Source organism: Lampetra fluviatilis, chromosome 33 (genome assembly GCF_964198595.1).
Source record: "Lampetra fluviatilis chromosome 33, kcLamFluv1.1, whole genome shotgun sequence".
Taxonomy (NCBI): Eukaryota; Metazoa; Chordata; class Hyperoartia; order Petromyzontiformes; family Petromyzontidae; genus Lampetra; species Lampetra fluviatilis.
Window position 1 is genome coordinate 12102483 of NC_136307.1, and position 16037 is coordinate 12118519.

General features: G+C 56.7%; 1 protein-coding gene across 5 annotated transcripts in view; it reads left to right on the forward strand.

Moving 5' to 3' along the window:
* LOC144944088 (1-phosphatidylinositol 4,5-bisphosphate phosphodiesterase beta-4-like) overlaps positions 1-16037 on the forward strand; it is an 83402-nt gene that overhangs the window by 34721 nt on the left and 32644 nt on the right. For all 5 annotated transcript variants that reach the window (XM_078872155.1, XM_078872154.1, XM_078872157.1 and 2 more), the window contains 10 exons: positions 1732-1832; positions 6152-6206; positions 8856-8964; positions 9272-9482; positions 10759-10852; positions 11031-11110; positions 12279-12363; positions 13155-13245; positions 14462-14551; positions 14823-14923. In XM_078872155.1, the coding sequence (XP_078728281.1) occupies positions 1732-1832; positions 6152-6206; positions 8856-8964; positions 9272-9482; positions 10759-10852; positions 11031-11110; positions 12279-12363; positions 13155-13245; positions 14462-14551; positions 14823-14923 (1017 nt within the window). The remainder of the gene's footprint in view (positions 1-1731; positions 1833-6151; positions 6207-8855; positions 8965-9271; positions 9483-10758; positions 10853-11030; positions 11111-12278; positions 12364-13154; positions 13246-14461; positions 14552-14822; positions 14924-16037) is intronic.

Below are 16037 nucleotides of genomic sequence, written 5' to 3' on the forward strand. Positions count from 1 at the left end.
TCGTGTTGAACCAATGCTGCTGACAATGACGCACTCCCAGCAGGCCGCGTGGCTGATGGGGCGCGTGAGTCAACAGTGGCGTGCCGAGTGACGGCTGTGTGGTGGAGGCCGAGGGCAGTGCCGGATTAAGCTCGTGTGGGGCTTGGAGCATATCTATATATTTCAAAGGGAAATTTGTGAATGTGTGTCTGTTCAACATGTTTAGCGTACTTCCCGACATGCAACCCACTTGAAATTTGCCATGTGGGTACTTTCCAGACTGTACACTATGCAATTTAAAAAAAAAAATAGACTTTTGTATTTTTTTGGGGGGGTGGGGACGCAATAATGAATTTATTTTGCACGGCAAGTGAGCTGTGACGTCACATCTGTGTAGTGCTTAGCGCGCCGCGCTACGAACCCGGCGACCCGAGTTCGATTCCCGCTCACGGCCACCACCGGTGACGATTATCTGAACCGATCCTGGGCCTCCCCTAGGTCGACTCAGCCTCAAATGAGTAACTGGTGTGAACATCGCTACTGGGGAGACAAAGGCGGCCGGGTGTGGTGAATCCAAGTCCCGTGCGAAGCCGGGTAGTAAAGCTAGTGTTGTTATAAAGGGGCCCTAAATAAATCAAAAACACATAAATATTAAAACACACATTTTCTACTTGCATAGTAAAGTTGTTATATTTTTTCATTTGTTATACAGGCAGATAATACGACAAATCGCTAACCTTAAACACCCAGTCGTTCATAAAAGTTGAAGGCAGTATAGTACTATGGTAATAGAGCAAGTGCAGAATCACTGAGCCGGAATTGATAGCTTGAAAGCATTTAGCGCGGGGCCCTTGAAAGTGCGGGGCCCGTAGCTACTACACGTGTAGCTTCTTGTGCTACTGGGAGAATGCGGCACTGGCCGAGGGTCGTCGTCTGCGTGAGTGTTTCACAGTGGCGGTGCTGACACGTGGCCCGGTTTGCCTCCTGCTGCAGTTGCGCTCCGCCCGTTCTCTCACTTCGCTCCATCTCCCCGTGGACGCCTTCGTAGCGATTTGCCCGAGCCGACTTTCGATTTATTCTGGAACCCTCCGATTTACAGTGCATTTACATTCTGGTTGTCTCTGCTCTGGCGAGATGTTAACTACCTCGCCTGCTATACAGGAGGTCGTGGGTTCGATCCCGATCCTGACGCCTGCTGCATTATCGGAGTTTGCGTGTTCTCCCCGTGGTCGCGTGGGTTTTTTTCTCCGGGTCCTCCGGTGTAATTCGGCTGCAATAAATGTCCACGCGATAAGCGCAACTTCGCTATAGCCAGGTCGCGTCTGAAAAAGAGATCTACGGCTCAGTGGGCCTGAACCGGTCAAATAAAACCATAGTTTCGTTTTAATTTAATGCATTTCTCTTTGCTTAATTGCCGTAATACGTTTTTCTTCTTCTTACGATATTGCTTTTTCGCCATTTTCATGAGCCGGGTCCCCTCTCGCTCGCGAGACGAATCGTGGACTCGCTCGCACGGTCCGTTCAGTGTAAAAGCCGCGCGACCGCTTCCAGCCGTCGGGCGGCTGCTTCCCTGGCGCCGTCCATCGCCTCGCCTCCTCTGCGCTGCGGACACCGCAAGCCGCTGGCTCGTAGCGCCCCCTGGCGGCAACGTGGGGGAGCGCCCCCCCCTCCCTTAGAACCCACGTGGTGCGTCTCCCCCCTCTACCCCCTCTCACTCCTCCCCCCCTCCCCCCACTTTCGCCCCTCTTTTAGAACGAGGAGATCGAGGTGCCCGACTTCACGTTCGAGAAGTTCTATGACCTCTACCACATCATGTGTCCCCGCACGGACACCGACGAGCTGTTCCAGCAACTGTGAGCCCATCCCTGCCCCCACTGCCCCCACCGACTCATCCCTCACTGCCCTCATCCCCCACTCCCCCCACCGCCCTCACGCCTCCCACCACCCTCACTACCCAGCCCTTCCCTCACTACCCAGCCCTTCCCTCACTACCCAGCCCTTCCTTCACTACCCAGCCCTTCCCTCACTACCCAGCCCTTCCCTCACTACCCAGCCTTGCCCTCACTACCCAGCCCTTCCCTCACTACCCAGCCCTTCCTTCACTACCCAGCCCTTCCCTCACTACCCAGCCCTTCCTTCACTACCCAGCCCTGCCCTCACTACCCAGCACTTCCCTCACTACCCAGCCCTTCCCTCACTACCCAGCCCTTCCTTCACTACCCAGCCCTTCTCTCACTACCCAGCCCTGCCCTCACTACCCAGCCCTTCCCTCACTACCCAGCCCTTCCCTCACTACCCAGCCCTTCCCTCACTACCCAGCCTTTCCCTCACTGCCCCTACTGCCTTCACTACCCAGCCCTTCCCTCACTACCTAGCCCTTCCCTCACTACCCAGCCCTTCCCTTACTACCCAGCCCTTCCCCCACTACCCAGCCCTTCCCTCACTGCCCAGCCCTACCCTCACTGCCCAGCCCTACCCTCACTACCCAGCCCTTCCCTCACTACCCAGCCCTTCCCTCACTACCCAGCCCTTCCTTCACTACCCAGCCCTTCTCTCACTACCCAGCCCTTCCCTCACTACCCAGCCCTTCCTTCACTACCCAGCCCTTCTCTCACTACCCAGCCCTGCCCTCACTACCCAGCCCTTCCCTCACTACCCAGCCCTTCCTTCACTACCCAGCCCTTCCCTCACTACCCAGCCCTGCCCTCACTACCCAGCCCTTCCCTCACTACCCAGCCCTTCCCTCACTACCCAGCCCTGCCCTCACTGCCCCTACTGCCCTCACTACCCAGCCCTTCCCTCACTACCCAGCCCTGCCCTCACTACCTGGCCCTTCCCTCACTACCCAGCCCTTCCCTCACTACCCAGCCCTTCCCTCACTACCCAGCCCTTCCCTCACTGCCCCTACTGCCTTCACTACCCAGCCCTTCCCTCACTACCTAGCCCTTCCCTCACTACCCAGCCCTTCCCTTACTACCCAGCCCTTCCCTCACTACCCAGCCCTTCCCTCACTGCCCAGCCCTACCCTCACTACCCAGCCCTTCCCTCACTACCCAGTCCTACCCTCACTACCCAGCCCTTCCCTCACTACCCAGCCCTTCCCTCACTACCCAGCCCTTCCATCACTACCCAGCCTTTCCCTCACTACCCAGCCCTACCCTCACTACCCAGCCCTTCCCGCACTACGCAGCTCTTTCCTCACTACCCAGCCCTTCCCTCACTACCCTTCCTCACTACCCAGCCCTTCCCTCAGTACCCAGCCCTTCCCTCACTACCCAGCCGTTCCCTCACTACCCAGCCCTTCCCTCACTACCCAGCCCTACCCTCACTACCCAGCCCTGCCCTCACTACCCAGCCCTGCCCTCACTACCCAGCCCTTCCCTCACTACCCAGCCCTTCCCTCACTACCCAGCCCTTCCCTCACTACCCAGCCCTTCCCTCACTGCCCAGCCCTTCCCTCACTGCCCAGCCCTTCCCTCACTACCCAGCCCTTCCCTCACTACCCAGCCCTTCCCTCACTACCCAGCCCTTCCCTCACTACCCAGCCCTGCCCTCACTACCCAGCCCTGCCCTCACTTCCCTGACTTCCCCCACTGCCCTCACTACCCAGCCCTTCCCTCACTACCCAGCCCTGCCCTCACTACCCAGCCCTGCCCTCACTACCCAGCCCTGCCCTCACTTCCCTCACTTCCCCCACTTCCCCCACTGCCCTCACTACCCAGCCCTTCCCTCACTACCCAGCCCTTCCCTCACTTCCCAGCCCTGCCCTCACTTCCCCCACTTCCCCCACTTCCCCCACTGCCCTCACTACCCAGCCCTTCCCTCACTACCCAGCCCTTCCCTCACTTCCCAGCCCTGCCCTCACTTCCCCCACTTCCCCCACTGCCCAGCCCGGCCCTCACTACCCAGCCCTACCCTCACTACCCAGCCCTTCCCTCACTACCCAGCCCTGCCCTCACTTCCCCCACTTCCCCCACTGCCCTCACTGCCCTCACTCTGTACTGCTGCTACCCTTGGGTCGCCAGCGTTTCCACGGCTGAACGCGTCTCTCCGTCCGCACGTTGTAACCAGAACCGTACAGTGCCTGTGGGAGAGCTCAGCACCACAACAACAGCAGCACCACAACAGCAGCAGCAGCACCACAACAGCAGCAGTAGCAGCACTACAACAACAGCAGCCCCATAGCAGTAGCAGCACCACGGCAGCAGTAGCACCACAACAGCAGCACCACAACAGCAGCACCACAACAGCAGCAGTAGCACCACAGCAGCAGTAGCACCACAACAGCAGCAGCAGCAGCACCACAACAGCAGCAGCAGCACCACAACAGCAGCAACAGCACCACAACAGCAGCACCACAACAGCAGTAGCACCATAGCAGCAGCAGCAGCACCACAGCACCACCACAGCAGCAGCACCACAACAGCAGCACCACCACAATAGCAGCAGCACCACAACAACAGTAGCACCATAGCAGCAGCAGCAGCAGCAGATCGAAGTGCAAATAAATTCCTGCCACCCGAGACACTGACGCTGATTCCTGTCTGGGTCAAACCCTGGACAGGTGGCAACCCTAGAGGGTGGCGACCGGGCAGGCGGCAACCCTAGAGGGTGGCCACCTGGGCAGGTGGCAACCCTAGAGGGTGGCCACCTGGGCAGGTGGCAACCCTAGAGGGTGGCCACCTGAGCAGGTGGAAACCCTAGAGGGTGGCGACCGGGGCAGGTGGCAACCCTAGAGAGTGGCCACCTGGGCAGGTGGCAACCCTAGAGGGTGGCCAACTGAGCAGGTGGCAACCCTAGAGGGTGGCCACCTGAGCAGGTGGCAACCCTAGAGGGTGGCCACCTGGGCAGGTGGCAACCCTAGAGGGTGGCCACCTGAGCAGGTGGCAACCCTAGAGGGTGGCCACCTGGGCAGGTGGCAACCCTGCAGGGTGGCGACCTGCAATGTGAAGCCAGGCCCAGCCTGAGCGGTCAGTCACTCAAGTCGGTTGCCCGTGAGCGAGTCGCCCGCTCTGTGGCCTTCTCTGTAGCCCGAGACTCCCACGTGAGGGGAGTCTCGGGCTACAGAGGGGGGCGCGATGTCAAGAGCGATTTGGGTCGCGTGGCTGACCGCTCGGCGCGTGTTTTCTTATGTTTTGACACATCCCGTCAGCCACAATGCTGATGTGCTGCCAGAGGCGCGTCGGCAAGGGGCCTCTCCGCTAGATGTTGATTGTGTCGGTGCGGAAATTACTCCCAGGCGTCTATGCGGCTGATGGGATGTGTAAAAAACACTTTTGCATTTGTGTGTGTGGAGGGGACAGCGTCGTGCAGGAGGCGACTGCCATCTGGCTACCCGTAGTCTCCGCTACAACGAGGGCCGTTGATTGCACTGTGTAACAAACCAAAATGTGTTCCTGGGTAGTAAGTGTTCAATTTTGACTTTTTGCTTTTATTATTTACAATTATTTTTTTGTTTTAACTTACTATTACTATCTTTTTATTGTGGGTTTTTGCATTTAATATTTTCAATGTATTATTTATATTTTTTATTAAAAAAGAAAAAGTAAAATGTTACATTTTTATTTAATTATTTTTATTTTATTTACGTATTAAACATTTTTTTTTCTATTTACGTGACTTTACCGAAAGAACCAAGAATATAATAGTAAGTGTTATTTACTAATTGCTTATGCCTCAGAAGTACAGAAAATGGCTATTATTCCCCACAAACTTTGCTTTTGTGACCAGGACAGTGATGTTTAAGAATGTGCTTATTTTCAATGAGAAAACGTGGTGTGTGCATTTGTGTCTTTCGTTCACATAAAGTCCTGGTCACAAAAGAAAAGTTTGTGGGGAATAACAACCATTTTCTATACTTTTTAGGCATAAGGAATAAAAAAACAACACTTAGTACCCAGGAACAAAACTCGATGTATATCGTGTTATTTCGCGTTGTGTGACACGCGGGGGGGGGGGGGGGGGGCTGTGCAGTGGCACAGTGTGACATTTGTGACTGGTGCGCTGTGTTGGGGATGCCTGTGCATGTTAATTGCCAACGAGTCGCCGCTGCCGCTGCATGGGTCATGATTGTTGCCGAGCGGGCACACGTGCGACGACCCTGACGAGGTGCGTGCTCCGCTTGGCGTGAGATTAACCCATAACCTGCTCCGTGTGTCACTTGTCTTTGCAGCAGCCGCGGCCAGCCTCATATAACCATAGATCAATTAGTCACCTTTCTTAACGAAGTAAGCCATCTCCCTCCCTCCCTCCCCTCCCTCCCCTCCCTCCTTGCTCCGTGCCGCTCTTCTCTCGGGGCACTGCGCTGGGGACAGCATCACTCCCATGACTGTCGGCAGGCCACCACCACCACTGCCGCCGTAGTCAGGCCAGGCCGGAACCTGCGCCAGAGTGGGGCCCGGGTGGAACTGCGATTACGAGTCGAGGTTTTGGGTCCATGGACTCGTGGCTTTAATGGCCTGAAGGCAGGCCCAGGGCGCAAAACGCCAAGCGGCAAGTGACAAACAGCAGACTCCAAGTTGTAACGGCTGAGAGCATCGTCGTGAGTGTCAGGTGACAACGCGTGCCGGTGGATTCGATGAGGAACAGGAATGACCTGGCAGTCGCTTCCCAAACGTAGAGCAATCGACTCTCATAGAGACCCACAGTCTCACATAGAGACCCATAGACTCACATACGGACCCACAGACTCTCATAGACCCACAGTATCACATAGAGACCCATAGACTCACACAGAGACCCACAAACTCACATAGAGACCCAAGACTCACATACGGACCCACAGACTCTCATAGACCCACAGTATCACATACAAACCCACAGACTCGCATGGAGACCCATAGACTCACACAGAGACCCACAAACTCACACAGAGACCCACAAACTCACATAGAGACCCTACAGACTCACATCGAGGCCCACGGAATTGCACAGAGACACATTGACTCACACAGTGACCCATATTGAGACCAACTGAGAAATTGGAAGGTCCTGGCAGTGGCTTCATGATTGACGCTGTCTCCAGCAGCAGGGCGCTCCCCGGGGGAGCTGCTGTGGGGGAGCAGCGCTGGTATAGCAGCAGCGGCCGCTCCAAGCCGTCGTGTTACAGCCATCATAACCCCGTGGTGGATTTTTTTCCACCTCAAACTGGAGCCAGGAGCCACCTCTATAATAATAATGTGACAGTAATTGTTGTCATCATCATCATCACCACCACACTGGTTGAGCTGTGATGATTTGTGGCCCGGGTATCGTCAGTGGTGGTAATGCTGGTGCCGGTAATCGGATCAGCATTGTAGTTGCTGCTGCTGGAGCTCGTGGCACTGGTGGTGGTGGTGGCTCTGCCACTCTTCTTGTGGAGTGATGGCGACACCAGACGCACGCTGCTGCCCCCTCTGTGCTTGCCCCCTCCCCGCCCGTGCATGCGCACGCGTGAGTGTCTGTGCGAGCGTGCGTGTGCATGTGTGTGCGTGTGTGGGGTAGTGTAGCAGTTGGCACGCTGCACTGCGAACACGGCGACCCGAGGTCGACTCATACTTAAATGAGTACCTGGTGCGGTGTGTAAACATCGTTACTGGGGAGACGAAGGCGGCCAGGCGTGGTACTGGCCACCCACCCCCTCGTGTGCCGTGCCGGCCTTCATAGGTACTACTCGCTAACCGCCCCAAGAGTCTGTCAAGGCTATACTGAGGGGAGGGGGGGTCTTTGTCTTTGTGCGTGTGTGCGCCTGTGTGTGCCCGCTTGCACCCGTGATCCCATGTGACCGCACGCTGGGGGGTTATATTCTTCAGACGCACGTGCGCGTGTGACCTTTGCATGCGTCGTTGATTTGACCCCTGACACACACACTGGCGTGTTACACAAGCACACACTCATGTGCCACACACTTTGGCATTGTGCCACACACACACGCTGGCATGCTACACACACACATTCGTGTGCCACACACGCTGGCGTGGTGCCACGCACACATGCAGTCTGCATCCTTTGCTACCCGTATCTCTGGCTTGGCATGGGCGCTGGTACATTCTGCTATCCGTGCGTGGTTTTAGTCACGAGTGCTCAGTCCATATCGCGTCGTTCCACGTTGTGCAATGCGAGGGAGATGCACCTCCGGTCGGTTTACATCAATACCTAAACGCGTTCCCTGAGTGGAATCTCCCATTAGTTGACCCTGGGGTGGTTTACATTGTGTGTGATGCTTAACCGGTAACCGCGAGAAACGCCACAGTTTACCAGTTTCGCCACACGCGCAGAGATGCCTACAGCCGCCGAAGTGACGATATAATCGCCAGTTCAGCCGGGAAGCCGACGCCTCAATGTCCGCCGGTAATTATAATCGGTGACCGGTTGCTGACTTTCGTAACCGGTAATAGATTCTAAAATCGGTGACCGGGTTTCCCGGCTACGCGTTTAACAAGCTCACACTGATTTACAAACAGCAAAAACATCACCTAGGATATTTATTTCACGCGACCCACCTACCAACTGACCCACCTACCAACTGACCCACCTACCAACTGACCGCCGCTATTGCCACTGCCGCGCTGGAGTGAGGCTTCACCGCTAGGGGCTGGCATCTGCGAGTCCAAGAGACCGAAGCACCCAGCCACGGTCGAGACCTTTACCTCCTGCCGGGCCAGGCGCCGGGGTCCCCAGGCCACCCTCTCTTCGGTCGCCGATCTCCTCCTCCACACCGATAGCGCGCGGGACCACCTCGGGCTTCTGCTTGCCTCTTGCACGGCCTCACCGCGATCGCCGCACACGCTGGCCAGGGCGCGCGGTCACATTGCGGCCGAGATGAGCGGGTCGATGAGGGAATGATTGATGTCCTCTGCTTTCCGCCCTTCTCTTCTTCCTCCCCGCTCGTCTCTCAGTACCAGCGTGACCCTCGGCTCAACGAGATCCTCTTCCCGTTCTACGACGCGAAGCGAGCCAGGCAGATCATCGAGGCTCACGAGAAGGATGAAGAGAACCGGAACCAAGGTGCACAGTTGCGCCCAACACCGCCACCACCATCGCCACCTTCACAGCACACCAACACCACCGCCAAAAAAATAAAACAAAGATCTCGCGTACAGCCTTAACAGACTGTTGGGGCAAGTGCTGTTAGCGAGTAGCACCTATGCAGGCTGGCACGGCACACGAGGCGATGGGTGGCCACCACGCCCGGCCGCCTTTGTCTCTCCAGTGGCGATGTTTCCACACTGCACCAGATACTCATTTGAGGTGAGTCGACCTCGGAGAGACCCAGGACCGGTTCAAATAACCGCTGGCGTTGGGCTATGCGCAGGGCGGCTGTCGCGGGACGGGCTGTGCCGGTACCTGATGTCGGACGAGAACGCGCCGGTCTTCTTGGACCGCCTGGAGCTCTACCAGGACATGGAGCAGCCGCTCTCGCACTACTACGTCAACTCCTCGCACAACACCTACCTCATCGGCCGCCAGTTTGGGGGCAAGTCCTCGGTGGAGATGTACCGCCAGGTGCTGCTGGCCGGCTGCAGGTGAGGCCACCGCCCCCGCCGCCCCCGCCACCCTCGTGCGGTTTCGCCCGTCGGGACGGCCACGTTATCTCGACCCTCTCCGAGTTGGTGGGTCTAAGGTCTACACGACAAAATAGCCACGGTTCTTTTTGAGCTGATGGTCTAGACAAGGCTGAGAGAGCGCATACGTGCAATGCTGCACACCTGTGCATGCATGTGGTTAAGTCCACGTGGGGCCAGGGTGACTTTTGTCTGCAATTTCTCTGATCCAGCAGCCGAGGCCTCCTGTCCAATCGCACAGGCAGCCTCCTACTTGCCTGCTGGGTCGTCTCGCCACGTTCTCCTCTACGACGCGAGTGCTGACGTCGTCTTGTGGGTTCCAGAGTTTTGTGGTCAACTTGGATCCACATCAGAGAGAGAGGACGGTCCTCGCCGATGGACATCTGCCAGTTCACAGGCATCGTTTCATGCAAGCCTGACCTTGCTCATGAGACACCGAATGTTGATACCGGTCCAGAGTTTAGCTTGTGTTGAACCAAAGCTGCTGAAATCATGCATCACTTCCAGAAGGCCGTGTGGCTGGTGAGGTACAAATAGTGTATGTGTTTTTTACTTGGAGGAGCATTCGTGTTTGTTGTCCTTCCCCCCCGCACCTCTGATTAGCACGGTTGGCTAAATATGGTGCAAAAGAAATTCAACATACATACATGTGTGAAGGAGGCGTGTTGTCTGCTTCGTTGTTACTCAGTGGAGGTCGCTTCTTCTCCACTGCTGCCCCCAATGTCTGGAACTCCCTTCCCGGGCAGTTGGCTCCATGCCCATGTTTAAGTGCAGGCTCCAAGACCTTGCTATAATATACATCTCTCTGTAAATATCACACAGTGTCACACATTGCTTGTGCAGCGTCTTGAGATGGAGTTGGGTTTAAAAATACATTCATGTGAGTTGTGTGTATGTTGAACTTCTTTCGCAACCATACGTAGCCAACCGTGTCAATCGTTTGTCACGAGTTCCCGTTGCTCAAAACGAGCATCGAGGCATCAGTGTTTACAGCACTGCAGAACTGGTGGTGGAATTTCCAAATTCCTGTGGCAGGGCTCAGTCTCTCCCAAGGGCAACCACTGCCGGGCTGAGTCACCCCACCCCAACAAGGCATTGAACTCGGAGCCCCTCCGATTCACAATCCTGCCGAGGTTGGCCCTCGCGTCTCCCGCATTACTCCGTGTCCCCACGTTACCCCACGTTGTTCGGTGTCCCCACGTTGCCCCACGTTAGTCCGTGTTCCCCGTGCGTGCAGGTGTGTGGAGCTGGACTGCTGGGATGGCAAAGGGGAGGACCAGGAGCCGATCATCACGCACGGCAAGGCCATGTGCACCGACATCCTCTTCAAGGTGAGAGCAGCCGCACACGAGCGGGCGAAGCGCCTCCATCCCATCACGGTCTCCGCGTACCTCGTCAGCCACACGGAGTGGCCACGTGGCCCCCGTGCTGTGTCCAAGCTGCGCGCCCCGACGCCTCCCTCACCCCCATGCTGCTGCTGCTGCTGTGCCGTGTGTGTGGGGCCTCCAGGACGTGATCCAGGCCATCAAGGAGACGGCGTTTGTCACGTCCGACTACCCAGTCATCCTCTCCTTCGAGAACCACTGCTGGTAGCGGCCTCACCACCACTGCCACCACTGCACACCACCACCACTACCACCACAGCCACCACCATTGCCGCCACACACCACGTCTGACAACACCCCACACCAACAACCGCCATTCGCCACTAAGTGGCGGTGACGTCAACACGGCGCTTGTGCCAGGCTATGTGCACTTTAAGGCCATGTGAAGTGTCGAACGCCCGCTGGCAGGAGGTCACGGGACAGACCCAGGTGCCATGAGTTGACTGACTATCCGATGCACCAACTGTGCCCCCTACTGTGCCAACTTCCTGTGTTTTTAGCCACCACTGCCAGCATTAACCACCACTGCTGCCACACACCACCTCTACCACCACTGCACACCTAAGACAAAGATTCCCCGATAGCCTTAATAGACTATGGTGGCGAGTGCTGTAAAGCGAGCACCTATGAAGGCCACCATGACACATGAGGGGGTGGCAAACACCACGCCCAGCCGCCTTTATCTTCCGTGTGGCGATGTTTACGCACCGTGCAAGGTACTGATTTGAGGCTGAGCCGATCTAGGAGAGGCCCAGGACTAGTTCAGATAATCGCCACTGGTGTTGGTGGCCGTGAGCAGGAATCGAACTCGGATCACCGGGGTTTGTATCGCGGCACGCTGATCACTGCGCCACTGCTTGCCACCACTACCAGCACCACCCACACACTTGGTGCATGGTGGCTGTAGCGATGCACGGTGCCATTGACGGTCGGGGTTAGTGGCGAGTGACAATGAAGGGATTGATTTTTTTTGGGTTAGGCCACGTAAGGATCTGGCCAAATACGTTTTCGTAAAACCCTCCACCACCTGACACAGTCAAACAATGTCACGTGGCCAGATGTCTTGGAAAAAGTGGGCACACCCACACGTTACACCGCACTTTACAGCACCACACGCGACGGAGGGGATTTGAGACTGAGCCACCGCTCGTCGTTCCAACCGCCGCCAAACATCCCGGTGCAGGACACACTCCTGAAACCGGAGTCGGTGTGGCTTTCCTGAGTGGGTTAAACAAACATAGAAGTGGAGCATTCGTTTTTAAGAACAATTATCATTTGAAACGTGAAAGTGCAGAGAGGGGCCTGGGGGGAGCGACGCAAGCGTGGTCCGAGTGTGACCCCAGCATGACGCGCGTGGCGCTGCCTTTTGCAGCAAGTCGCAGCAATACAAGATGGCGCGCTACTGCGAGGAGGTGTTCGGAGAACTGCTGCTCAAGCAGCCCCTGGAGAGCCACCGGGTGGGTGATCGTGTCGACGTCGTCATCACCGTCGCCATCGTCATCACCATTGTCATCATCATCACCGTCGTCACCATCGTCATCGCCATCAATGTCATCATCATCGCCACCATCGTCATCATCACCATCGTCATCATCGCTGTGAGCGCTGTGCTGCGCACTCCACTCCCTTTTCCACCGATTGCCACTCTCTCCCCGTCTCCTTCGCGTGATATCGAGCGTGCCTCTCTCGTTACACCGCCACCTAGTCTCTGTAACCACTCTCACATGCCTCCTTACATTTCACCACTCGCCCCTCCCCCTGCTTTGCCCTTGACCGCCCCTTTTAGAAGTCATCATTGCATCCTCTGTATCACCTCCAATCTGTTCCCCCCTTCATGTTAAAAGCGATTTCAAATAAATCTGCCAAACGTTTAAAGGACCTCCTCATTCACAGCCGCAACCTCAGGAGTCTCTCTCCCTGTTCTTACTAAAAAAATACCAGCTGTTAAAACCCGGATTGGCGACGCATCCTTCCACGCTGCTGCTGCTGCTGCTGTGCCTCTCTGGAGTTGGGATGTCCGTCTGGGGGTCGTGCGCGTGTCTCTGTGCGTGCGCGTGTTTGTATTTGGGGAGCGGTGGTGCAATGGATAGCACGCTGCACTACAACCCCGGCGACCCAAGTTCAAGACCCGCTCACGGCCCCCTCCCCGCCCGTGCATGTATGCCGTTTCGGCCTTACCCCAGCAGTTAAGGCTATACGGGGGGTCTTTGTCTTTATCTTTGTCTGTGTTTGTGAGCACCGATTGAAGCTGGAGCCGGGGAAGCCGCTTCCTTCTCCGAGTGACCTGAGGCGGAAAATCCTGATCAAGAACAAACGCCTCAAACCGGAGGTGGAGCAGAGTAAGCGAGCAGCAGACACAATGACCACACGAACCACACCAGCCACAGCAACCACAGCAACCACGTCAACCACACCAACCACACCAACCACGCCAACCACCCCAGCCACGCCAACCACAGCAACCTCAGCCACCTCAACCACCTCAACCACCTCCACCACCTCAACCACCACAGCCACCTCAACCACCTCCACCACCTCAACCATCTCAACCACCACAACCACCTCAACCACCTCAGCCACCTCAGCCACCTCAACCACCACAACCACCTCAACCACCTCAGCCACCACAACCACCTCAACCACCTCAGCCACCTCAACCACATCAACCACCTCCACCACCTCAACCATCTCAACCACCACAACCACCTCAACCACCTCAGCCACCTCAACCACCACAACCACCTCAACCACCTCAACCACCACAACCACCTCAACCACCTCAGCCACCTCAGCCACCTCAACCACCACAACCACCTCAACCACCTCAACCACCTCAACCACCTCAACCACCTCAGCCACCTCAGCCACCTCAACCACCACAACCACCTCAACCACCTCAGCCACCTCAGCCACCTCAACCACCTCAACCACCTCAACCACCACAACCACCTCAACCACCTCAGCCACCTCAGCCACCTCAGCCACCTCAACCACCTCAACCACCACAACCACCTCAACCACCTCAGCCACCTCAACCACCACAACCACCTCAACCACCTCAGCCACCTCAACCACCTCAACCACCTCAACCACCACAATCACCTCAACCACCTCAGCCAGCTCAACCACCTCAACCACCTCAACCACCACAACCACCTCAACCACCTCAGCCACCTCAGCCACCTCAGCCACCTCAACCACCTCAACCACCTCAACCACCTCAGCCACCTCAGCCACCTCAACCACCTCAGCCACCTCAACCACCTCAGCCACCTCAGCCACCTCAGCCACCTCAACCACCACAACCACCTCAACCACCTCAACCACCTCAACCACCTCAGCCACCTCAGCCACCTCAGCCACCTCAACCACCTCAACCACCTCAACCACCTCAACCACCACAACCACCTCAACCACCTCAACCACCTCAGTCACCTCAGTCACCTCAGCCACCTCAGCCACCGCACACGCGTGCCTCTTGGCACCGCAGCTGCCTCAGCTAGAGCAGTTGTTGCTGTTAATGGTTGTTGATGGTTGTTGCGCGTGTGGCTACAGAGCAGCTGGAGGCGTTCCGCCGGCTCACCGAGGGCGGCGAGCCGCCTGCCGAGATCCTCGCGGAGCTCAACGAGGAGGAGACCGACACCGGTAGCCCCACGTGACCCCTCACGCCGACCCCTCACTGTGACGGTGTGCCGTGGCTACGGTGTAACATGGTGATGGTATGATGTGGTAACGGTGTGCCGTGGTGATGGTGTGCCATGGTGACAGTGTGCGGCGGTGATGGTATGAGGTGGTGACACTTTGCCTTGGTGACAGTGTACCCTGGTAATAGTATGAGGTGGTGACGGTGTGACGGCGTGCCGTGGCGACAGTATGCCGTGGTAATTGTGTGCCGTGACTTTGGTGTGATGTGCAGTGGAGCCGGAGGAGGAGTCGTGCTTGGAGGTGAGCGACCTGTCGCCTGACGAGAGGGAGAAGCTGCCCCACAGCGTCAGCATCAAGAGCATGAGCAAGAAGGTGACCTCTCATCGCCTCACCTTTTATCTGCTGCTGCTGCGACGGTCATTATGATCATTCTGCTTGTTTAACCCGGGGAAAGCCTCACAGAGCCTCAAGACGCTTTTTCAGGAGGGTCCTGCCAGGTTTTTACAGTGACATCGTTGCTGCTGTGTGTCTGTGTGTGTCTGTGTGTGTCTGTGTGTGTCTGTGTGTCTGTGTGTGTCTGTGTGTGTCCGTGTGCGTGATCCCAATTGGGTGATTTTCAGGTCGTTTTTCAGCATCGGGATTCGGCTTCGCCAATACCCGTTACGCGGTTCAGGTTTTATTTTCCGCCATGGAAGGACACCGCAAAACCTGCAGAAAACCGATACAGAATGGGGGGAGGGGGATATTTAAACTACACAGAGAGGCGCCCGAATTGGGAATGGAACCCAGGTGCTTCTGGGTGTGAGGCGCAAGCGTCAATCACTGCATTGCTGCCCTGCTGCCACGTGTAACGTAAATGCTAGCGCAGTTAAAACCTTGCTCACACGCGGTGCCATGTAGAGCGAGCGAGCTGCTGCTGCTGCTGATGTGGCGAGTGAGCACCCGCGGAGTGACCGCCCGCTGCTCGCTGAGCACCGAGGCAGCGCTGCTCCTCTCCCGCCGTGAACAGCCCTGCCGAGGCGGGCGGGGAAGTTGACTTGGCACTCATTTTGTTGACCCGGGAAGGCCGATGGAGGCCGAGTCAATCCCCAATCAGGAGTCGAACTCGGCAACCTTCCGATTGCGAGCCGCTCGCTCCACCGCTGAGCCTCCTCCAGAGTAGAGGGGAGCCGCAAGACGCCCGCGCGCATGCTGGGGCAGAGCTCACAGGTCGCACGCCGTGGAATCGGACTCGCGAAGGGATGGACGCGAGTGCGAGTGTCGCTCGTCCTACACCGCCAGTCACACGGCCAGTGCCGGATGAAGCTAGTGCGGGGCCTGTAGCATATGTTATGAAGGGGCCCTGAATAAAAAAAAAACACGTAAATATTAAAACACATAAATGTTTAACGTGCACAGGAAAGTAATTGTATTGTTTCATTTGCTATACAGCCAGATAATATGACAAACCGCTAACCTTAAACACCCAGTCGTTTTTAAAAGTTGA